At 33.1% G+C, this 25,970-nt stretch overlaps 1 protein-coding gene across 6 annotated transcripts in view; it reads right to left on the bottom strand.

Moving 5' to 3' along the window:
• The window catches only part of LOC127061900 (insulin gene enhancer protein ISL-1), an 81,508-nt gene that overhangs the window by 12,258 nt on the left and 43,280 nt on the right, over positions 1–25,970 (bottom strand). Inside the window, exons 1-2 of one of the 6 annotated variants that reach the window (XM_050989397.1) lie at positions 25,086–25,856; positions 23,794–24,811 (exon numbers count right to left, since the gene is read on the bottom strand). The exons of 2 other annotated variants lie outside the window; for them this stretch is intronic. In XM_050989397.1, the coding sequence (XP_050845354.1) occupies positions 23,794–23,911 (118 nt within the window). In that variant the 5' untranslated portion in view covers positions 23,912–24,811; positions 25,086–25,856. Of the gene's footprint in view, positions 1–97; positions 1,002–23,793; positions 25,857–25,970 lie in introns of those variants that run through there. 3 more of the 6 variants (XM_050989396.1, XM_050989398.1, XM_050989399.1) reach the window with 3 other exon arrangements.

A 25,970-nucleotide genomic window follows, 5' to 3' on the forward strand; every position in this document is an offset into this window, starting at 1 on the left:
TATTAAGATAATGTTAAAAATTAAATGAAAATATTACATTACGTTTATATGGATGTTTAACGAGCAATCAAATAATTTAAAATACTTTTTTAATTACCGTATTTATAGAGATTATGATTTCCATTAACGATTGAATGAGACATTAAAAATCCATCATTTTTATTGACTCGATAATTAAATTGTCAATCTTCTCATACGACTTTTATTATCTCCCAGATAGATTTCGATAATCGTCGAAAATTTCATATATCTAACTTGAAAAAAGAATTGAATTGTTTATTCTATCGATCACAACGATCGGACGATTAAAGATATATAATAGAGCTTTTCGGACGTTTCACTCTTACTTATGTATCTATCGATTATCACGTGCATGTTCTTTCATCGATAACAACAACATTTTAATATAAACGAAACAAAATGGAGTGTGAAAGAAAGTCTAAGAGAGTATGAGAGAATGAGAGTATGGTAGAAAATTATGTGAACGACATTACGAAAGAGGACGATGATTTATCGAATCGCGAATTACTTTCAACACTTTACTGCTCTTGTATTAATCGTTATCGGTATTCGATCGGCCGATTTAATTAAATGTTCCAGAGGAAAAGGAGCGAAAGGAATGGATGCTTTAAGAATTATCTCTACGAAGTTGTTCAATCATCATGCTCGACTACGACTACGACGACGACGACGACGACGACGACGACGATCATCGACCGACGGGATATGATTTTATTCATTTATTTCTCGATATCGTTGAAGCAACCGATCGTCGAATCTGAACTAGTTTTAATGAATGTCTTTCCTCTTCTTATACTATGTCTAAACATCCTGTAGCATGTATATCATGTTTTTCCTCAACTCCGCCATTACGCGATCGATAACTTCCCTCTTCGACACACAACTATTTTACCACGATATTTTCTCATACACGTGTTTCGTTGAAATATTCTAAGAAAAAAAGTAATTATTTTATATTTGATAATACGAAGTAATTATTTTAATCGTTTCAATTCGCAATTTTATTTTTATATACCCTTCCCTCAAAACAGAGAAAAGAAGGAAATAAATAAAGAAAGAAAAAGTACATGCGATATTTCTTTGACTCGTCATTATATCCAAAACAGTTTTAGAACAAATGATTGTTTAGATCGAAAACGATTGTAATGTTTTTCAATTGATAATTTTACTTTTAAAAATATGCGTTCGAAGCGATACTTTCTTTTAACTCGTTGTTTCATCAAGACGCTATTACAACGAACAATTGTTTTAGATTCACACCAAAAATTGTAACATTTTTTGATTAACTATTTTACATTTATCCCAAAAGAAAATGTTTTCAACGCGATATTCTTTTAACTCTTTGTTTCGTCGAAACGCTAATAGAATGATAATTTTTCTTAAATTTCAGCAAACCAAGACGAAAAAGAAAATCAATGTGTCGAATATTATGCGAAAAAAAATTATATAAATAGATTATTAAATGAATAGAAAATTATATTATAAGAAGATTAAGTACCTAACAGTAAGAAAGTAGGTTATTATTCCAATATGCCGGTTGAGAACTGTGTCACGATATTGTCACCTCTTTGTAACATAGAATTCTTCTTCTTAAATATTTTCGATATTTACGCACAATACAAAAGAAAAGGAAAAAGAAAACGAATTCTCGGTAGAAGAACAATTTCAAACTATCTTTCGAAAGTAGATACATATGTATTCGATCTTCAAAAATCCAAAGATGCTCACGAACTTTAAACTTGAACGGGGAAAAGCGTGGATGAGAAAAAAATAAAAAAATAAAACAATAAAAAAATAAGAAACGAAAACACCGAGAAAATAAAAACAAAAAATAGAACGACACCAGTCACTGAATCGATGTAGAAGGAGACACGATTTATGAAGAAAAACAGACAGAGAGAGAGAGAGAGAGAGAGAGACAGATAGACAGATAAAAAGAGACAGACAGATTGATAGAAAAAGAGAAGAATAAAGAGAGAAAGAGAAAGAAAGAGAAGGAAAGAGAAAGAGTGAGAGTATATGTACGAGAGAGACAAAAAAAAAGAAAAAAAAGAGAGAGAGAGAGAGTAAGAGAGAAAGAAGATGATAAGAATAAGAATAAGAAGATTCGAAGGAGGATGCTGGACCAGCCACAGCATCGGCAGTGGTGGCTGCGCCACTGCGGTCGAGCGCTTCCGAAATTAGCTGCCGTTTTCTCGAGACGCGTTTGCGCCGCACCGCGGAGGCGTCCGCGTTGCCGAAGAAATGCCGACGAGAAAGATAGAGAGAAAAAGAGATAGAGATAGAGAGAGAGAAAGAAAAAGACAGAGAGAGACAGAGAGAGAGAGAGAGAGAGAGAGAGAGAGAGAGAGAGAGACAGACAGAGAGAAAGAGAGAGAGAGAGAGAGAGGCAAGGGTGTAGACATGGGCGGTTCTTGGTGCATGAAAAGGGGCTTCGAAACTCCGCCCAGGGGAAACCGGATGCCGAAACTCCATCGGAGTCGGCGCTTGAACGTTCCTGCGCGAGTTTTGCGCAGATTCCGTAGAGAGATAACAAGACGATCGACTAGAACGTATCTTCTTCTTCGTCTTCTTCGTCTTCGTCTTAGTTTGCTTCGTCTTCGTTTTCTTATCCATCTCTTTCTTACATGCTTTAAATTTTCGACTTGACTCCATTATAAATTTTATTCGTCATAATCCGTTGGATATCTTTAAATCAATGATTCACGTTTTATCGGTATTTTGGGAATTTGTATCGGAGGATTGTATCGTTTGAACGGATTTATATCGATAGATAGTTTTGTTTGTGTTTTTTTTTTTTTTTTTTTTTTTTACAAACGGTGATAATGTCGTCTTTGTATCATGTGATTTTATAAGGATTATTTCGTTTATGTTGTTACGTAGCATAGGTGATATTTGGATATGATATACTTGTTGGATACTTGTTGGCTTTTATTAAAAGTTCTAGCACGATTTTCCAGTAGACTTCTTAGCGATAAAGAGACGATCGATTAGGACGAATCTTCTTCATCTTCTTTTTATTCTCGAACGTGCTTGAAATTTTCCTTATGCGATTTAACCTCACTATAAATTTTATTCGTCGTAATCCGTTAGATATCTTTAAATCAATGATTCGTGTTTTAGCAGATATTTTGGAAATTTGTGTTTGGAGGTTTGCGTTGTTTGAAGGGATTTATATCCATGGATAGTTTTGTTTGCGTTTGTTTTTACAAACGTAATCAATGTCGTTTTAAAATGTCCTCTTTATATCATGCGATTTTATGAGGATTATTTGGTTTGTGTTGTTACGTATCATGGGTAACATTTGGCTACGATATACTTGTTGGTTACTTGCTGGCTTTTATTAAAAGTTCCAGCATGAGTTTCGAACAGATTTCTTAGTGATAACAAGAGGTCGATCGATTAGAACGTGTCTTCTTCTTTTTCTTATTCATTTTGATCATCCTTTAACTTTCCACGAGCAATTTTACTCTTCTGTAAATCTTATTCGTCGTTATTCGCTAGATTTTTTTTTTTTTGATGAAATTCCTTTTGATCATATGATCGTATTTAATTATTTATTAGAATACATTTATTAGAATTTGATGAGATTTATATCGATGTATAATTTTGCTTATGTTTGATTTTACATACAGTCGAAAAGTTATCTTTATATTATGTGATCTTATGATGATTTGATGTACATATGTATTTAGAATCAACATTTGACTACGATATATGTATATACTTGTTTGCTTCTTGTTCATTTTAATTTTAATAATCTTGTAGTTATCACTTTGAACATTAATACCGTAGGTAAGTATTTACTTACTCATACGTAAATTATGTGTATGTATTAGGGTGTATTATAGTCAACATTTAATTATGTGATAGGGACAACACTGTTTTGGCTTATATGTTTTTTTTAAAGATTTTTTTGTTATCACTTTGGAAATTAACAGTGTACCTACTCATCTGCAGATATCTTCATGTCTTCTATTTCTTTGACATTACGACATCATGGATGTTTATACGTATTACTAATTAACGAAAATTATAATATGTAATTTTCTAAATAGAAATTTGAAAAAATGTTTTAAGAAAATTTAATATATTTCAAGTAACTTTGATATGTTTAAAAAAATTTTAATATACTTCAAATAAAATTATTTTTTCATAACAAATGAATCTTTCGGATATTAAATTTATTTAATTAATTATTTTTAATAAAGTAACTATACAAGTTATTAAAAAAGATGTATATTATATAAAGAACGTGTTAGTGTCTAAAGTTTCAATATATTTCTAATGGTATTTTGATATCACACCGATAGCAAGAGCATGACTGTGAGGTTATTAGTAAATTATTTCACCCCCTCTCTCTCTCTCTCTCTCTCTCTCTCTCTCCCTTTTTCATTTTCTCTTTCTCTCTTTAACGTACCAAAGATCTTTTTCTTTCTCAGCGATAGGATCGAGCCGGTTTTGTTTGGAACGTAGAAATCGTGTATCTTTTTGTGGATACCGAAACGGTCCGCGCGCGGGTTTTCTTCCCTTTCTCCATGTCGGCGCGTCTCCGTAGAGTCGGCCGATAAAAAAGTCCGACCACCAGAGGATTCTACGTAGTCGGGACACCATCGAGCAGCACGTCGTATACAAAAACGTAAAACGGTCTCTTTCGGATGCTGTGTCGTCATAAATTCACGCCTGACGTCTGACGATTTGTACGACAAGCTCGCGGCCCTTCCCCTCGCGGTCCAGGAGTACGCGCATAATTTTTTATTTTTTTTTTCTTCTACGTTTTTCTCTGTTGATTCCCTTTTTTTTTTCTTTTCGGAACAATACTCATCATCCCTCCCCCATCCGCTGTTTATTTTTGTATTTTTTATTTCTTCTTACCGAACAAATCTTTCGTCGCGAACGCGGACGAAATTTGCGGATAACAAAGGACACAAAAAGAAGAAGGAAGGAAAAGAAAAAAAAGAGAAGAAAGAAATCATTTTTTCTTTTAAAGATTTTCTCTTACATTTGATTATCGCGCGTTATTGAAATATTAATCATAAAAAAGTAGATGGATATGTCTGATCATTATCTATTCATCGATCTCCCCTTTTGTCTCTCTCTCTCTCTCTCTCTCTCTTTTTAATTAATAAATTTTCGATGAAGATAAACCATGCTCGTCGAACAAAAACAAGCAAATAATTGCCGCGCTTCCATTCACGCGTTTCGAAACGGTCTTGCAAAAATAATAAAGAGAAAGCAAAAAGAGAAAGCGAAAAGAAAAAACAAAAAGGAAAAAAAAAAAGAAAGAAAAAGAAAAATGTAAGTGAAAAGTAAGGCCACGCGTTTCGCGTTTCCCAGAAAACAAATTTTTTCTCTTTCCAATACGGTAAGGCAAAACATCTTTTCTTTTTCCTCTTTAGGTGGAACGCGTGCGACCACCATGAAAATTCTCGAGAAGGATAAGGTCAGTAGTGTGAGAAGGAAGAAAGAAAGAAAGAAAGAAAGAAAGAGAGAAAAAAAGAAAGGAAGGAAGGAAGGAAGAAGAGAAAGAGAAGGAAAATACGCGTGTAGTAAGAGAAAGAGGAGAAGGTGTGAGGGAGGAAAGAAGAGAAAGACAGAGAAAAATAGAGAGAGAGAGAGAAAGAGAGAGAGAGAGAGAGATGAGGACAAGGTCGGCCAGGATCAAAGAGAATCAAGTAAGGAAAAGAGAGAAAGAGAGTATCATTTTATAAGTGTGTAGATACGTGTGAGTAAGACAGAGAGAGAGAGAGAGAGAGAGAGAGAGAGAGAGAGAGAGAGAGAGAGAGAGAGAGAGAGAGAGAGAGAGAAAATGCGTCGGCGTCCCATTAGCTTCCAGAGAGGACGAGACACCACTTCGTATCTCTCGTATGTTTTCTATCTCTCTCTCTTCCTTTCTCCTTTTAAGTTAGTCGTGCGTATGAGAGCACCAAATACATATAAACATATATACATAAATATATACACACACATATAGTTCAAGGGTGGTACCATGCGTGTAATCGAAGCTTCTTTACGCGCCGCATAAATAAGAAACGTCCAAGTATCCGAACGCGTACTTATAGTTCTCTTCCTTTACCCCCTCCTTCTTCGTTTCCTCTCTTAACCACCCCCTCCTCATTTCGGTCAGTGTCACCCATTTCATGACAACCCTGTTTTCTTTTCGTGCCGACGAAAAATTCTTCGTTACTACCTACTTACGTCGATACTACCTACGGTCGATTGTTATTTGTGAACAGCGATGTGTTTTGTAAATAATGTATGTTATAAATAAGATATATCGTCGTATACGTTTTTTGGATATAATATAGTGTTATTTGATATATAATATGTAATATTATGTAATATGTAGTTTGTATATAACGATATATTGCATATGCTACTTCATGTTATATATGATTATAATATATAATAGTATGTATGTTATTTTATTATTATTATTATTATTAGTTGTTGTTTATATATATTATTTATGGATTTATAAAAGATATAAATATTGAATTATATTGATGGATGGTTATATGTAAAAAGTAACGTCTTGAAAATATTTCTTATGAACAATTTTCATTGTAAATAATAATAATAATAATAATAATAATAATAATAATAACAATAATAATAGAAAGAAAAAAGTAATGAAATTTTTATATGCATAGATGTTTTACTCACGTTAAAAATTTAATAGAGAGATATAACAGAAATAATTTAATTTATAGATTTCATTATTATATTCAAATAGAAAATGTTAGAAATTATCTGTAGATTTTTTGTAAAAGATTTAAGATATTCAACGTGTTCGCGCATTATGTATATCGTATCTAATATATTATCTAATTAGAAGATCTTCAAAGTCTTAAGTAGTCTGCTGTACTGAAGTAATACAAAGTGTTAAAGGAGTGTTCCTTTTTTTTTTCTTCTTTTTTTTTCTCCCCCAAGGATGACTGCACCTTGATGCAATGCGAGATAAAGTTTATCGCAAACTTACGGCTCTTTAATTCTGACTAACTCCTAATTTGTGCGAAACGTTTAGCTTTAAACCAAAAAAAAAAAAAAAAAAAAATTGATAAGAAAATTACTTTCTTGTTTTCTACGGATTTTCCTTCGTTTTATCTTTTTATTTCTTTTTTCTTTTTTTTACATACACATTACCTCATCCTATGAATACATTATCTATCGATCGATTGACAATTACATCTATCATTATTTTTCGTTTCTTTTGCAATTTCTTTCGCAAAAACATATTTTTGATTAATTCTAAAAATTCGACAACGCTTCAATAAGCTATAATACATTTTGTCAATGTTCATCATACACCTATACATAGAATTAGCAAAAGAAAAAAGAAAACAAAAAAACAAAAAACAAACAAAAGAAAGAAAAGAAAAGAAATGAACGTAAACGCAACAAGATCAAGTAAAGTAACAAGTTTAAGTACCATCATGTGATCATCGATCGATGAAAAAATATTACACGAATTAAAACGCTTTAGTAACGATTGATCGCGGTAGCAAAACTGGATCCTGAAGACAAGCCGCGAAAGGATAATAAAATTATGTCGGGTGGTAGTAGTCGTCTTCGAAGGAAAGACAAGAAAAAAGAAAGAAGATGAAAAAAAAAAAAGGAAAAAGAACGAAAAAAAAAAAAAGAGAAAGGGAAAGAAAAAAAGAAAGTAAGAAGCAAAAAGGAAGAAAGAAAGGGACACACGTACAAAAAAAAGCAAAGAAAAAAAGAAAAAATAAAGAAGAATTCGAGAAAGGTGAGAAGGGTGAGGGGAAAGAGGGTGAGGACGAGGACGAAGGGCTGAAGGAGGAAGGGGGAGGGAGGGTTTTAGTAGGTTCAGTGCTACCGGTAGAGAAAACGTGGGTGGCGGCGAATTGTTGCTTTTTACCGGACCGATATCTTTTCGATCTTTCTGTTTTTATTTTTTTCTTTTCTTTTTCTCTTTTTCTCTTTTTCTGTTTCCCTCCTCTCCCCTCTACCCTCCTTTCTCTCCTTATTTCTTTGTCTAAATCTTTTTTTTTTCTCCTCCCCCGAAAAACAAAAAAAGAAAGGGGAATAAGCGCCCGTCTCGTCTACGATATGCGTCTATACGATAGATACGACGATTCGGCGGCAGCAACGATTAGTGTACGAGATGTGATAACGATGAATGATGAATTGGAATCGTTGATGGATCCTTTGATGGTTAAATTAATCACAGACGATCGAGATCGAATTAGGTCGATGAAAAATATAATCAAACTTGAGTGGTCAATATTAGAAACGATCTCTGATCGATATACAAAAGTGATTTTGATCTATTTATGTTCTGTATTAAAATTTATTTTAAAACAAGCAAAATATTTTGTATGAATAGGTGTATACACACACACATATATATATATAAAAGTTTAATAATATATAAAAAAGTCCATTTATCTACTCGTATATAAATTCTAATCACAAGAAATACTTTTTGTGTTAGGTAAAAAGAATATACGTATTATTCCATGATAAGATGCATCAAAAGTTTCTAGAGAAAGACTCGAAAGAGAGTAAATCGATTTTAAAATACCATCTCGAAACTTTCCTTCTCGTCTGGTATCACGAGATTAAGATGATATTTCAGAGAGAAAAACAAAGACGAAAGGGAAGATGAGAAATAGGATATATAAATTTGATTGATATAAAAGCTACTTGAGATAATACCAAATTTTCATTTATACCTATATATAACAATATGTGAAATACACATACATACATACGTACATACATACATATATAAATGTATATATATATATATATTAATATAAGAAGATCAAATTGATGAAAAACAAAGATGAGATAATAAGAGAAAGAAAAAGAGAAAAAAATATACAAATGGACAAGAGATCGTTGGGGTGTGCAGTTATCGGTAAAAGAGTAGATGAAAAAAAAAAAAAAATAAAAAGAGGATGGAGGGTACGAGGATGAGGATGAGGATGAGGATGGTAGAGAAAACGGCGCCGGGTCTTATGTCGAGGATGTCTGCTTGGCAGTTCAGAGGCGCCGACCTGGTGTCCCACGGCGTTCGTTTGGTATTTCATTAACACCTCCGCTAATTATTTCCCTTTTTTTGTCCAGCCTGGCCAGTTTCGTAGCAGGATCGGGAATGCACCTTACAAGTCGCGGCTCTCGCTTCTACCATATGCATGCGTGCGTATATGCGTACGTACGCGCTAGTGCAAGCGTGTGTGTACGTTTGTGTGTATGAATGTGCATAGTTTGTTTTTATAAGGGAGTTTACGAATGCGCACTAAAATTTCAACGATTCGATTCGATTCGGAAGATCAATTTTTCGAAACGATCGGACATCGAATGATAGTATGCATTACTCGATCGTTCAAATCTTCTGTCTGTCTCTCTCTCTCTTTCTCCTCTTTCTTTTTTGGCTTATTGGATAATCTTAAACTTCATTGATTTTATGAGAATTGAAAGAGTAATTGTGCTGAAGATAGAGAGAGATAAAGAAAGACAGAGAAAGAACGGTCGTCTATAAGGATCACATTGGTGCTTCTTATTAGATCGAGATATCGAAACGATGCTTTTCAGATTTGTTCTAATCCAATGCCTGACTTCTTATCGAGATAGTGTACTATACCTATGTCGATCGTAAAAGAAAACATTATGACTAAGAATACGAGATTTCTATCTTTCATTTTCTTTTCTATCAGTACACAAAACACACATACGTATACGAGTGTAGATACGCAACACGTTCATACATACATACATACATACATACATACATATACATATATATATTTATACACACACAAATATATAGAAAATTTCATTTGGCTTTTCTAATCATCGAATGAATTCACCCTTCTTTTCCAATGCATAGATACCGAACTCTCTTGTTTTGACCATGGAAAATTCGAAATGGGTCGACTTCTAATCGCTGCAGAGTGTATTAGAAAACAGTCAGAGAGAGAGAGAGAGAGCGAGAGAGAGAGAGACAAAGAGACAGAAAAAGAGAGAGAGAGAGAGAGAGAGAGAGAGAGTCGATACGATAGACACTAACGTCTCACACAGGTACTAAATTTAGGATGTATGGTTAAATGAACGAAAGACCGTCCTTAGATATCCCCTTGGTGAAATTTATGTAGGTGTTGGCCGTGGCTTTTATCAGCGAGCGGCATTCCTGTGCGTCCACCCGGCGCCCCGACGTCGCCGAAGAGCAGGTTCTAATTCGTGTGTGACTTCTTCTCCTCTGTGACTCAGTTTTAGTTCGGGACCGTGCCAACCATCCTTCTTTTCCTCCTCCTCCTCCTCCTCCTCCTCCTCCTCCTCTTCCTCCTCTTCCTCCTCCTTCTTCTTTCCCTACTCCTATTTTTTCTCTATTTCTTTTTTGTTTCTTTTTTTTTCCTAATCTTTTTCCAATTTTTTTTTCTAACTTTCTTCCGATCTTTCTTCTCTGATTTTTTTTTCTTTTTTTCTTCTTCTCTCTTTTTTTTTTTTTGCGTTGGAAACACCGACGAGAAAAATGCGCAAGATTTCGTGAATTCCGTTTTCATTATTAAAACGATCTAATCGAGGAAAGGGGAGAGATTGAGAGAGAAAGAGAGAAGTATAATTCACTATATGAAATTTCAATTTTCCTGAAGCTAATGTCCATCTTTCACGCAAAATTTTTAAGAATCGTTTCTAATTAGATATAACAAATAAATCGACCAAGATGAAACGCTCGTCTATCGTAATAATAATAATAAGAAGAAGAAAAAGAATTTGTAAGATTTTAAAAATGCAAAATAAAAAAAAAAGAAAGAAAGAGAAAAAAGAAAGAAAATTATATTTCCCCTATCTCATCGAAAATAAGTTGTATTAATAAATGAGAAATACACGTTAAGATAAATAAAATCAGAGAAAATATATATGCAGATATATCTGTGCACCATCTAATCCATATTTTAAATCTTAGCCGTCAAAATTGATTTTAATATACAGAAGTAAGCAAGGAAAGGAAGTAATTGAAATAAAGGAAGCAAGTAAAGGCTCTTCTCATTTATATCGTCCTAACTCTTTCTCTCGTAGGCGTAACGGCTTATAACGTTGCACCTGACTAGTCGACGACGAGGACATATAAATGCAGCGTTCTAACTGGTAGAAATCTTGGCGGCGGGCCAATTAGCAGTTATTCGCTATCTGATCCCACATTGCAACGAGTTTCTACACGTATCTATATCCTATAGTATTCATTCTATCAAAGTAGACATGTATTTACGCACACACATAAACACACACACGCACGCATCATATACGTGAAGTAAATCAATCTATGGAACTTCGAAGATAATCGGAAAGGAGTATGACAAGGTGAAGAGTAAACGACGTTTAAGACGATACCATGAAATCATACATTTTATCGAGATTTTTCAATGATAAGGAAAGAGAAAGAGATAGACACATAGATTGATAAATAAATAGATAGATAGATAGAAAGAGAAAGAGAGAGAAAGGACAGAGTCAATCGTTACAGGATGCAAAGATAAGCGATAACGAAGTTACGTTTACTTCGATATGCACCTTGTGTTCCTTAGAAAATCGAGTTCTGCTAAGTAAAACTCTTTTTTCTTCTTCTTATTCTTCTTTTTTTTTTGTTTAATTTTTATATTCTTTATGTCTCTTTCTTTCTTTCTCATCGATTCTAAAAATAAAAGATTAATTAAACTAATCCAACTAATCTTAGATTTCTGTGCTACTATTCCTCGAATTTACGGAAAGTCGGTTAATTCGAGATTAACTTTAATCTGCCTTTTTTTTAAACCAAATAACACAGATATATTACAAAGAAATATGTCAAACGTAATATGGATTATAGACTTGGTATGTATCCAGTATATTTTATGTGCAAATAAAATTTTTCGATCGTTTTATCTCTCATCGATTTAAAAAGAAAAAAAAAAAAAGATACAAGATTAAATAACTTTTAATTACGACTAATTTGAAATTTCTATTTTACTATTTTACCAAATCTGAATGAAAATTGAATTAACTAACGAGATCCTTTTTCTAAACATAATAACATGAACAGACATATTACACATATCTACTATATTATTACTACAATATAAACAAATAACAATATAAACGATGTATCAATTATTACATAATTTTACAGACGATATTAAATTCATTATCTATACGAATCAATTAATAATATTCACATAAATTCAAAAAGAGACATTACAATTTGATCAATTGAAAATTGACATGGGTGTCACTGCGTTGACAGTAAGCAGAAGATCTCAAAAGATGCGGCACTTTTTGGGTGTCGGTTTAAAGAAAAAGAAAAAGAAAAAGAAAAAAAAAAAGAAAAAGAAAAAGAAAAAGAAAAAGAAAAAGATAGAGAAAGAGAGAGCGAGAGAAAGAGAGAAAGACAAATAGATAAATAGAAAAAGACGTTGAACATCGCGGGTTTATGGCTCATGGTCATCAAGTACGAGAGCCATTTGGTGTCAGGCTCTCTCCCTTTTTCTCTCTCTCTCTCTCTCTCTCTCTCTCTCTGTCTCCCTATCTTTCAAAAAGAAGTCCAGAAGGCCCCCGCGAAGGGACTACGAAGGACATCAGAAGGGCTCGGCTAACCCAACGTGAAAACGAGGATTGTAAAACGAAGCTCTTAGAGAGCAGAAAGTTCTTCCGTGTGTCCTCTGACGTCGGACTGCGGCGCCAGGCTTCCTTTCGTTTTACGACACGGAGATCGATCTGCGCCCTCGTCCATCGTAGCAGCCCGTCATTAGTTCCCGTTTAACGATGAGATACCCCTAGTTAAGGTCTTTCCTTTCTATCATATCTTTTACTTTCACGTTGGGTCTCTCTTATCGTTATTTTTATTCTTGTTACTGTTGTTGTTTTTGTTGTTTATTACTGTATTATATATTATTCATTAGCAAAAATATCTAACGGTAATAAGAAATTTTCTTTAATTCTCTTCAATCGAAACATTTTAACGTTCACTAGCGAAAATATATAAGGATAAGAAGAAATTTTCTTGAATATCTCAATCGAAATTTTCATCCCAATTTGCGTTAACCCTTGCAAATCTATTTTTAATATATGATAATTTATTATCTTATTTTTGGATCACTGATGACACTTTGTTTTATTACGTTTTATGTATTATTGTTTGAGTAATTATTGTACGGATATTGTAAGTTTCGCGAATAGGAAAACTGAATATTACTAAGGTAATCGAAATTAAATTTATTTCGAGGAATGCTTTCATAGTTATTTCTTTAGTAATTTATTATTATATTGTTGCGTTATAGATACTTTGCTTTGTTATGTTTTTATTTTATGTATCGTGGGATTATTGGTTAAACCATTATAAAGATATCGATAGCTTTGCGAAAAGGGAAATGAAACTTTTTGTGCTTTCGAGAATCGCAAATATTTATTTGAAGGAGAGCTCTCGAACTTGCCCTTTAATATTTTATTATTCTATTGTTAGGTTATTGTCAATGGGTATAGATACTTTATTTTATTACGTTGTATTATAGGATTATTGGTTAAACCACTATACAGATATCGATACACTAACGAAAAGGAAAATGAAAATTTTAGAATTTTAGAGAATCGCAAATATTTACTCGAAGGAGTGCTTTCAAATTGGCCCTTTAATATTTCATTGTTCTATTGTTAGGTTATTGTCAATACTATAAATACTTTATTTGATTATGTTATATTATAGGATTATTGGTTAAACCGCTACACGGATATCGATAATCTTGTCGGTAGAAGAAAAAACAAAAAGAAAAGAAAGAAAGAAAGAAAATTGCATAATTTTAGAGCTTAACTTAAATAAAATGTTGTAAACAGCTTTAGAACTTGCTAATAATTTATTATCCTATAATTATGTTATAGATTAATTAAGATATTATCGATACGTTATAGATACTTTATTATGTTATATACCTAATATACCTTAAGATCATTATATATTACCAATGTTTTTTATTACTTTACATAAAAAACAACGAACAAGTAATTACTATCGAATAACAACGACTGTTGTAAAATCCTCACGATTTTTGAATCTTCTATAAAAAAAAAGAAAAAAAAAAAACAAGAAAAAAAAGAGAAGAAAAAGAAAGAAGAACCATTTTAACCATCAAAAGCATTTGATATATAAATACATAAGTAGATATTATCTACTACTGGTGTTCTATAAATTCATAGGAAATTCGTTAGTTCAAACAATTCGATTATCGTTCCGAAAGATAAAACTATACAGATCTTTTTGTTTCTTCCTCGTTTTATTCGGAACCAACTTCACTAATAACGTTATCGTCAATATCGAAAATAATGATCGTTGATTTTGTTCAATAATACCAAATATATTACATAGGTATACCTAATCGTACATATACGTATATATATATATATATATATATATATATATATATATATATATATATATATATATATATGTATGAGGGTACGCATATACGTATGTACACGCATAGATATATAAAATGTTATCTAGCTACGTTCGGTGACATTCTTCGTGAGATACTTATAGATGTATCGAAAAATCAATGCTCGTCCCGATAGATCAAAGGCGTACCGCGCCGACGAAAAATGTCGACGGTATCGGACGAACATCCCGATAATGCGGCGAAGCTTATCGAATCGACGAACTGATTAGTTTCGCCGAGAACCGCGATAATGATCTGAATGTCGAGTTTTAAACGATATGCTCTCTTGTACTCCATTACTTCTCATGCCTTTCAATGTTTTTTTTTTCTTTTTTTTCTTTTTTGTTTTCTTCCACTTTTTCTTTTTCAACGTTCCTTTCAAAATCTCTCTTTCTCTCTCTTTCTCTCTTTATGGTATCGTTTATCGTAAAAGTTTCATTTTAATTAATAAAATGAAATCACGAAAAGGTTTATACATATATTATGGACCTACGATGAAGTTGTTCTTATTTGATAGGTAATAAAAATAAATAAATAAAATAGTACGTACAAGTAGATATTTATCCTACGTATTATTCACATTATTTATCTATTGTTTTCATACTCGCAATGATTATATCTGTAGTAATTGCAAACTAACAATTAAATCAACAATCGAAAACGTTTCGTAAGTATCTAGATAAGAAAAAAAATGTTTTTTCTTCTTTTTCTTTTTTTTAAATCTTTGTCTAACAACTTTTTTTTCCACGCAAATTTAATTCACTTGACCATTGATGTCATTGTGTTATAACACATAGATATACACATATACAAGTCCATGTATTATTCTCGACCTGAATAGCGGCAATTACTCAAAACGTTTCATTCTACTTGTTGCGATCAATTTGCCCGAACGAGGCAAACTGCCAAGACACTCTTTGCACTTTCCATGTTCTAATAAATCATTTGGAAATTTGGTACCGTCACCATCGTTATCTCTTTGCGGTACTCACTTTTACACCTCCCTTTCTCCTCTCCTCCTCTCCTCCTTCTCCTCCTCCTGCTCCATTGCTCTCTCTTTCTCTCTCTCTCTCTCTTTCTCTGTTTCTTTCTCACTCGTTGCATCTCCACTCGCAAAAGATTTATCGTGGCACGTTTCGTCGATTTTTCTCTCTTATTAACGAACTCCTTTTTGTCATTTTTTTATCGTCTTAAAGAAAGAAAGAAAAAAAAAAAATGAGAGAAAAAAATATTTTACATAATTTCTTTCTTCTTTTTTCTTTTTTCTTTTATCTATATTAATACAACAACATTGATTTTATTTGTCATAGGTATAGGCGTAACCTAACTATGTAATAATATCTGATAATGAACGTTCAAGATTTTCCGCAAGGACAAATTTCATCTTTTAAGAATCTTAAGAGTCTTCAATTAAAATTTCATATATTATATATATATACATACACACACACATATACATCAAAATATATATATTCAAATATAAAGAAAAATTTTCGATGTCCTTCAGTAAAAAAAAAGAATTTAATCATACAAATCTTCCGATCGAATTTAATTCGTAGTTCTACGATCTTTTAATTGGTTCACTTTGCAGATAAATTTCCTTTCGAAGTCTCAAATTACATTTTCCTTTTCTACTTGTTATCGCGAACAAAAAAGAAAAAAAGAAAAAATACAAATGAAACGTCAAAATGATATGGTAGTGGAGGAGACAGGAACTCGACTATCGAGTCCCAACTATCGACTTTTCGAAAGTCCTCGATATTTACGTGACGAATAGATAGGGAGAGAGAAAAGTACTAGACGAAATTCTCCAAGTGTACAGGGGGTAGGTGGTAGACGGAGGGAGTATAGTGGAATGGGGGAGGTGAAGGGTGAGATAGAAGACACTGATAGATGTCTACGTACGTCGATAGAAAAGGCCCCAGGCCTAATTCAATTGCAGGCCGCCGCTCCGCAAACACTCATGATAATTCAATCAAGCTCACCCCACGACGTTTTAACCGACCTTACCCCTCCACGCGAATCACCATCACCACTACCACTAACATCATCGTCGACGTCGTCGCTGTCGTTGTCGTCGTTGTCGTCGTTGTCGTCGTTGTCGTCGTCTACTACCATCCCTACCTTCCTAAAATCATCCCTTCTCAAAGGCTCTACTGCTTGAGGGTGGAAACGGCTCATAATCCTCGTACGAGTAACATCTGCACTCTAATCGGCTGATGATTTCCACCCAAAATCGACCTCTACATGTATGTGTGTATATATTTGTGCATGTATGTATGCTTTTTCTTTATTTTACTTTCTTCTTCTTATTCTTTTTTTTTTTACGCATTAATGGATTTATTTAATATATTAAAAAGATACATGTAGGTATCTATACTTAATTAGACATTTACAGGACAATGAAGTTGTACTTATGGAAATTTTATGTCCAATTTATTTATGTGTATTTCTGTACGCCCGTGCGTGTGCGTACGTATGAATGGTATTTTCTTCTTTCTATCTCTATCTCTCGCTTTATCTCTCTTTCTCTTTATACATATAGGTATATATTTATATATTCTTTTTAAAGTGTGGTTAATGAACGAGTGATTACTTCAAAATCTACGGATTTATTTGATTTATTAACAGAAATACCTGGTTACAAATTTTTAATGTAATTTTTATAGAAGTCATTTTATTTGGAATATGTGTGTGTTCGCATATTTATGTCGAATATACGTGTCTTTCCGTGTCTCTTTTTTCCTTCTCTCTCTCTCTCTCTCTCTCCACACACACATATATATATATATATATATTTAAAGTGTAATTAAAATACGAGTGATTATTTCAAAAATCTAGGGATTTATTTGTTTTATTAACAGATATACCTTTTAAAAATGTTAAAATAATTTTAATAGAAGAAATTTTCACATCGAAAGCGCGTATGTGCACTTATGCATATATATTCTTTTCTTCTCTGTAATTTATTTTTCTTTCTCCGTACAAGTTTAACTAAAATACGTGTGATCATATAAAAATTTCACGAATTTTATACGCGTTATTATTATTATTATTTTAATTATTACTATTATTACTTTTATTATTATTAATTAGTATATTCGAGGTTAAAGATTCTTTTTAAGTAAGAATCTTTAAACGATAACATATCTTCGAACGTTCATTAACAAAAATCGAAGATATAAGGAAAAGATAGAAAAAAAAAAGAAAAAAAAAATATATACAATCAAAAATTAGTTTCTTATTTCGAACGAAGCAGAAGACGAAATGGATCTTAGATTCTTATGCGTTTAGAACGGGATACCCTTATGCCGTCGGCTTACTTTTCGCGATTAAACTTATCTCTTGGCGCAGAAGTTATAATTGGGTTCCCTTGCGTGTCGAGCACTCGAGAGGGTAGGTATATCTAAGCGCTCGGATGATGCTACGATATATATATATATACATATACATTACACCTATATATATACCATTTCTATTTCCTTGAATTCGGTATAACACCTTCTTCTGGTAATTCATTAAAATCATATCTTTAAATTTTATCATTATCTATTTTTAAATCACCAACCAATAAAATAATTCTTGCTTCAAATTCTATTTTCCCATACAAATTCGAGATATTTCAAAGAAGATTTGTAACATTTACAAATAAAAAAAGAAGAAAAAAGAGAGAGAGAAAGAAATATAATAATTGCAATTCAACGAAAAAAAAAATGCAGAATAAAAATTGAAGATATACATACATATATATATACACACACACACACACGCGCATACCAAGAATGAGAAAAAAAACATGATTCTAAGGGAATGTGCAGTATCGTTCGAAATGTCTCTCTCTCTCTCTCTCTCTTTCTCTCTCTCTCTCTCTCTTCCTTTCTTTTTCTTTCTCTGTTTGTCTGTCTCTCTCGTAATCGAAATTCGATCTATTAATTTACGATGTGGTCTTTGTTGCTACGAAGGACAAGCTCGCTTGTCACGACAAAGATATCGATGTGGGTGAAAACGAGACACAGAGAAAAAGAAAGAGTGCCAAAAAGTGAGAGAGAGAAAGAGAGAGAGAGAAAGAAAGAAAGAATCTCGAGTATAGTAAAAAACAGTATAGCAAAAGATATATATATATATACATGTGTGTGTGTGTGTGTGTGTGGATATAGAAAAAGAGAATAAAGAGAAAAATACAAATAAAAATAAAGAATAAAGAATAAGAATAAACAAATAAAATTAGTAGTAAATGACTAAATAGATGAAAAAGAAAGGGAAGGAGGAAAGAAGGAGAAAAAGAGAAAGAACAAGAAAAGAAAGAAGAAGAAAAAGAAGAAGAAGAAGAAGATATTTAAATGTTTAAGTCGACGTCAGTGAGAGTTATATGCGTCGGTGAACGGCGGACAGAGGAATCCCACCATTAATGTCGTGGTAGTTTTCGATGCACGGAATGCTGATACCGCGTAACTCTCTTTCAGGGTCTAATCATGCAAATGTATGAGCCGTTAATTAAAACCGACGCAACGCGCACATTTTGCTCCGGCCCGTTGCTGACCGAAGTAGGATCGGTAGAAACTACAAAGAGAAAGAGAGAGAAAGAGAGAGAGAGAGAGAGAGAGAGAGAGAGAGAGAGAGAGAGAGAGAGAGAGAGGAATAACTAAAAAAAATGAAAGAGAAAGAGAGAGAAAGAGAGATACGAACGACAAGAATAAGAGTGCAAGAGAGTAAAAGAATTAAAAACGGATAATAAAAAAAAAAGAAAAAAAAAAAGAAAATAATAAAAATAAAATAAAATAAAAAAGAATATAAAAAGAAATTTAATTCTTTCCTACACTCCTGCCACCGTCGTCGTTTGCTACCGTCGACGATTTAAAGCGGCATGACTGGTTATTCCTTTTTTTCGGGAAAAAAAAAAAAACGCTCGAGAGAATCACGACGAAATTCGTCGACGTTGAATTTCAACTTAATATATATATGGTGTATGTGTGCGTGCGTACGTGTACAGGTATGTGTACATATATATGTATGTATAAATATCTATATATGTATGTGTGTATATATATATATATATATATAATTTTTTTTCTCTCTCTTTTGATTCGATGATGTCTGTCCTTGCAGCGAACGAAATGCAGAGAAACAAAGAGAAGTTAAAATCGTTTCGGCGAGATCGAATCGTCTCGATCGATCGATACGATTGGAAGGTCAATTTCGTTGTACATGTACTTAAAAAAAATTACAAGAGTAAAATGTGAAGTAGACACATAACCATTTATATATTTCAAATTGCTACTTCCACTTTGTTAATTATTTTTTTCTTTAGACTTTTATTAAATTAAAAAGAAAAAAGAGCAAAAAGAGTTGGAGAAGAAAAAAGAAAGAGAATGAAAGAGAGAGAGAGAGAGAGAGGGAGAGAGAGAGAGAGAGAGAGAAACATCAGAAGGAAAAAAGTAAATTGATATATATATATATATATATATAGTGATTCGTAGATATAGCTGGTTGGTGTTATCTCGTCGACAAATGTACCAATGGTTTCTGGATTACTTTGGATTATATTAATATCTACCGACGTATATTTGAATAAGGATTTTTTATTTTTTGTTTTATTTCTTTCTTTATTATTATTATTATTATTATTATTATTATTATTATTATTATTATTTTCTTTTTTTTTTTTAAGAGATCCAAATCTCGTCATTCAGTCGCGAATTTGCGAATGGAAATAATTGCACGACTCTTTTCTATATATCGTTATTCGTTCTTTAATTACAATTACAAACGATTTTATCTACCAAAATCTTTCTCCTCTCACTTTATATCTTTCTTGATCTTCTTTGCCAACAAATCTGCATAAAGTGATTTTAAGATCTCGAATTTATTTCCGAAATAATGAATAGATAGATAGATAGTCGTATATATGCTCTCTGTCACGAATTTCTAAGCAAAGCTTAGAATCGTCTAGATATCGTTTAAAAACAAACGAAGTGTCTTCGAGGAATTTCCTAACGAAATACTAACGCCATAAAATATATTTGACGTTTGAAACTTCGCCCAAAATAGTTCGATGATCTTTTCTAACGATTAAGACATTTTATGGATACGACAAAAAATTTCGATTCTTCAAATGATCGAGTTTTTGAATGCGTTAATCTCAACTTTTTCTATCTCTCTCTCTCTCTCTCTCTCTCTCTCTCTCTCTCTCTCTCTCTCTCTCTCTCTTTCTCTCTCTCTCTCTCACACACACACACACACGATTTACCTATCTACCGTTTTATCGTTTCAATATTGTATGACATGTGAAAAATAAATTTTCACACTTTGATAATCGTTTGAAAACACGCATTCACGTGTTATCTCGTATTAAAAAAAAAAGAAGGAAAAAAAAATAGAAAATAGAAAAAAAAAACTGGCGGAATACATAAAAGTCGATGATTTTAACGAGCAATCTATGAAGTTATATATATATATTGTATGTTACAACGATCAATGTATCCGATCTATATGATCTATATCGAATGAGTTTATGAAAGTTTAAAAGCGAATTTAAGCTTGACACGATTTTATGGAATATTTATTATGAGAAAAAATTGTAGTTCTTGTTAATCCTAGAGAAGTGATCGATCGCATTCTTCTTCTTACAATAATCAATTTTCTAATGATGAACGAAAAAACGAGTAGTAGACGTAGTAGTTAGAATTATGAATTTTTCGTTTCCTTTTTAATTTTTTTCTTTTTTCTTTTTTCTTTCCTAAAAAAACACTTACAATATAATTAACATTAGATAAATATGTCTCCTTTGATCGGACTTAAAAAAATATAAATAAATAACGAAAGCAAACGATATGATTAACGATGTAAAATTAAGTTATAATTATTATGCCTGCATTTTCTTTTTCTTAAAATTTTTGACTTGGATATGGATATAATATCTTTACCCCGTTCTCCAAATGAATTAATTACTTCAAATGAATGAATGAAAAAAAAAAAAAAAGAAAAAGAATTCTATTAACGTTGAGCTAAGAAAATCTACGATTAGATATTTCCGTTTCTAGGAAGAACATTCATTTGCTTTTCATACAATCGATTGTCAAGACGATGTATGTATGGAAAAAAGTGATCGAATTCTTCGCAAAATTATTACTTAACGATTAGTAACGACGATTAAGAGGGAAGAAAAGAATTTACAAAAAAAAAAGTAAAAAAAAGTATAATAATGATAACATACTTATCTATCTAATGATTACAGTCATAAATAAAAATAAGGCTGCTTTGATTGTTATGACCTCGTTTAAATTACACAAATATCCTTGTAATTATTATCGATGTTTCGTTGTCAAATAATGAGTAATAATTAACAGTAGTTAATTAGGGTAATTTTCCTTGGAACAATGTGTAATATAGATCTTACGTTGGTTTGTCTAATAGAAATGTTGACCTTAGATAAGACGTTATCGTAAACTTATGAGAGTCCTAGACAAAGCGACGCGTCACGAACGTCGTAACGTCACGTAAGTACATATGTACACTTTGCACAATTTTATTATTATTATTATTATTATTATTATTATTATTATTATTATTAGATATTTTTTTACATCTCATTCTAATAATTTCTTTTTAAAAAATTATCGAATATAAATATGTTCTCTCTTCTCTTTGCCAAATTAATTTTTTGTTGTTTTTTTTTTTTCATTCCCCCCATTAATTTTACACGCACAAGAAAGACTATAAGAGGTAGAGGTCTCCCATGGATGAAGACAAATTTTTATCTTTTCAGTCCGAATAGCATACTATACGGTATACGAGTGAATACCTCTTACCTACACAAAAAGTAAAATGCCTAAGCTCATTTACAAGAGGAGAAACGATCGTAAATGGTCGTAAAGATATATATCGCTACGCTTAGATACCTACTAAAAAAATTGTTCGCAAAATTATTATGAGACCTTCTTCCTTCTATGACCTTCCGCTTCCTCTCTCTCTCTCTCTCTCTCTCTCTCTCTCTCTCTCCCTCTCTCTCTCTCCCCCTCTCTCTTTTACTTATATATATTTTTCTTTTTTCTCATTCAACAAAAATTTCAATCTTTCGATTCGATCTCAATGAAGACATGATATAAATATCTAAGCAGATAACTTTATATATTATATAAAGTTTTATATATTATACAGATAATATTAATCAATTGACTCATCGAAGGTTTACTTAAATAGTCAATATAGTGTCCCTAATTCCTAATCGATCTATTACATTAAATCCGATGAGAAGAGTTAATCGAGTAATCATGATTTAATTATTTTTAGAAACGACGTCTTCAAAGTTTCAAAAATTTATCCGTAAATCAATGATTATTTTCGCACATATATATATTTATCTATTTATCTACATAGATACAAATGGAAGCACATGTGTTTGTCGTATTTTAATATCCAACGAATTACGATTTTTTCATTCATATCTATCTGTCGTATCCTTTGCATACGTACGTTAAATCGATTACTTACACGTTATTAACGTTTTCTATTAGGATGAAGAATTAATGTGGATAATTCAAACGACAGAATTGAATGATTCCGTGTACGAAAATAGCGATGAGAGATATTATCGAACGACGAATTCTTTTCTAAAATGTTGGACATTCTTCTTTCGGAAACGCGAAAGCGACGTTATTGACAGAACTGTCAATTATAGACTTAATGTCACATTAAATGTACGAGTAGCGAACGAGTTACACGAGAAATATTTTGGGAACTCGATCGAATCGAGTTATAATTTTTACAACATTATTCCTACAATGTATATAGAAGGATCAACGTAAACGATAAGAAAATATATCAGGGTTGTTCCATGTAATTTATCAGAAAAATATCGTATTAACGATCTACCTCTGATAGATCGAAATTCCATTAACGTTTATCATCGTAAGAAAAAAAGAAGAAGAAAAAAAAATACGAACAAACAATACGATCCACGTAATTTGCAAAGAACTATTTCGCCCATACCGATGGTTGTTACAAATCGAATATTTTTATTGACGATAGATGCATAAAGACGAATGAAACTTGTTACATTATAGACGCATGTATTAAATTTCTTTTAACAGGCAAATACTTTTTAAACATTGAACTCTTACGCAAGCAGTTCAATTATTTGCAAATTATTTGCATTTATGTAAATTATTTACCAACGACGTTTAATAATGACGATGACGATGACGATGATTCTATTCGATCTCTTTTTTCTTTTTCTTTTCTTAGATTAGATTATAGATAGACAGGTATAGATAGACAGGTATAGGTAGATAGGTAGGTAAGTACATAGGGTAGGTATATATAGATACTAGGTACGTACTTTGCGAGGTCGGGTCACCGGGTTCGTCCTGAATGTTCACTGGTGATATTTTGACTGACCTTGGAGGGCCCTGAAGACCTAAGGGCCCGGGCCCTCCGCCAGCGACCGCCCTTTGCATAGCTGCCCACGCACCCCGTATTTCCGCGGTTCGTCCAACCCTGCGCGAATCGCGCGACGGTTTTCGAGCAATCTTGAAGGCTTTTAAAACCACCGGCCGAAGCGGTGTACTTTTTCTAATCTTCTATTTCTCCCACTTCTTCCTCTTCCTCTTCCTCTTCCTCTTTCTCTTCTTCTTCTTCCTCCTCCTCTTCTTTTTCCACGTCTGTTTTTCTTGCTCCCGTAACTCCTCCCTCAAATTCTTTCTTACGAATTTTTCTATCTTTCGTATGTCACGTATCCTTGAAAATTTCTTTCCAAGAAACTATTCCAATGATCTACCCCGACGATTTAACGTCGACGATCCTTTTTCTTTTAGATATCGAACGTTCGTTCGATTTGAATTAATTGAATTTCTTAGACGCTTCTGAAGATCGTTAGAATTCGATTTGGAGCATCGGTAGATAGACGATAGGTAGATGAATAGATGGGTGAATGGATGGATAGATAGATAGATAGATGGATAGATAGATAGATAGATAGATAGAGAGAGATATGGTTATATTTTATCGCGAGATCGTTAACGAAGGAATACAAGGAAAAATATTCGCGACGACCAGCGCCATTTTGCGATCGTGTTTTAGCCTGATCAAGTTAAACGTCTCGGTTGTTCTATCATTAATAATCTAGACACAGACACAAACACACGCACGCACGCACGCACACACCAAAAAAAATATCCTATCGTTCAAACGTTGCTCTCGTGGTAGTCCTTCGAGTTCGTAGCAAGTGTCTATGTCCAATTTTTAGTCCTTTTATATCGTATATCCCTTTTTTCCCTGTATTCTTAATTTCACCAAGTTATCCTTTTTTCTTCTCTTTAACAAGGATTTCTTCTTTCTTCGACGTTTATCACAATTACCTATAGACAGGCTATACTAATTGAGAGCACACCGGTGTCGAAAAAAGAGAGAAAGAGAGAGATAGGGAGAAAAAGAAAACAAACAAACAACAACCGTCACGACACATTAACAACGATCCCTTTAAAATAGAGGGAAAAGAAAAAAGGAAAAATAAAAGAAAAAGAGAAAGATCCCAACACGATTTACGTTTCTCTTCGTTTATTATCGTCTTATTAGATACGTGTCTCACACGCGATGTTTTTGACGAATCGCGTAAAACGAGTAAGAACTTACGGTGTAAGAACTACTACGACGACGACGACGACGACGACGACGACGACGACGACGACGACGACGACGACGACCGTCGGAGGAGGTAACGTATCCTCTCTCTCTCGTAGGTATACAATGATGGTGATCGATGCGTGTAGTCGTACCAGTCGAATAAGAAAATGAAAAAGAAACGGAAGAGAAAAAGGAAAAAAGAAAAAAGAAGAAGAAGAAAGGAGGAAAAAAGGAAAGGAAGAAAAGGAAGGGAAAAAATCAAATATGTAGGTAGGTACGTGGAAAGAGAGAAAAAAAGGGTAAAGAGGAAGGAGGAGAAAGAGAAGGAGGAGAAGGAGGAGGAGGAGGAGGAGGAAGAGGAGGAGGTGGAGGAGGAGAAAAAGGAGAAAGAAAAGGAAGGAGAAAGAGATATATAATCGAATAGGAGCAAACGAGAGAGAGAGAGAGAGAGAGAGAGAGAGGTAGACGAGAGGAGAATGGGATTGACAGACAGGAGAAAAGAGGGAGAAGAAAGACAGACGGACGGATCGAAAAAGAAAGAAAGAAAGAGAGAGAGAGAGAAAGACAGAAAGACGGAGAACAAGAGATAGATAGATAGAAAGAGAGAGGGAGAGAAAGAGAGAGAGAGAGAGAGAGAGAGAGAGAGAGAAAGACGCGATCACACGATACAACCCCAACGAGACTGACGGCGCGGGGCCCTGAGAGGCACTGACTGCCGTGCTCGGCTCGCTCGCTATAGTAGAAACGAGTGTGTCGCCGCTTTCGCCGCCGGCAGAGAGCTGGCTTACCCCCTCCCACTCAACGACGATCTATCCCCACCACTGGTCTCAGCAACTGGCGCGGCGCTATCTCCTCCCCACCACTACTACCGACGTTGTACGCTCTTACTATAAA

Source organism: Vespula vulgaris, chromosome 2 (genome assembly GCF_905475345.1).
Source record: "Vespula vulgaris chromosome 2, iyVesVulg1.1, whole genome shotgun sequence".
Taxonomy (NCBI): domain Eukaryota; kingdom Metazoa; phylum Arthropoda; class Insecta; order Hymenoptera; family Vespidae; genus Vespula; species Vespula vulgaris.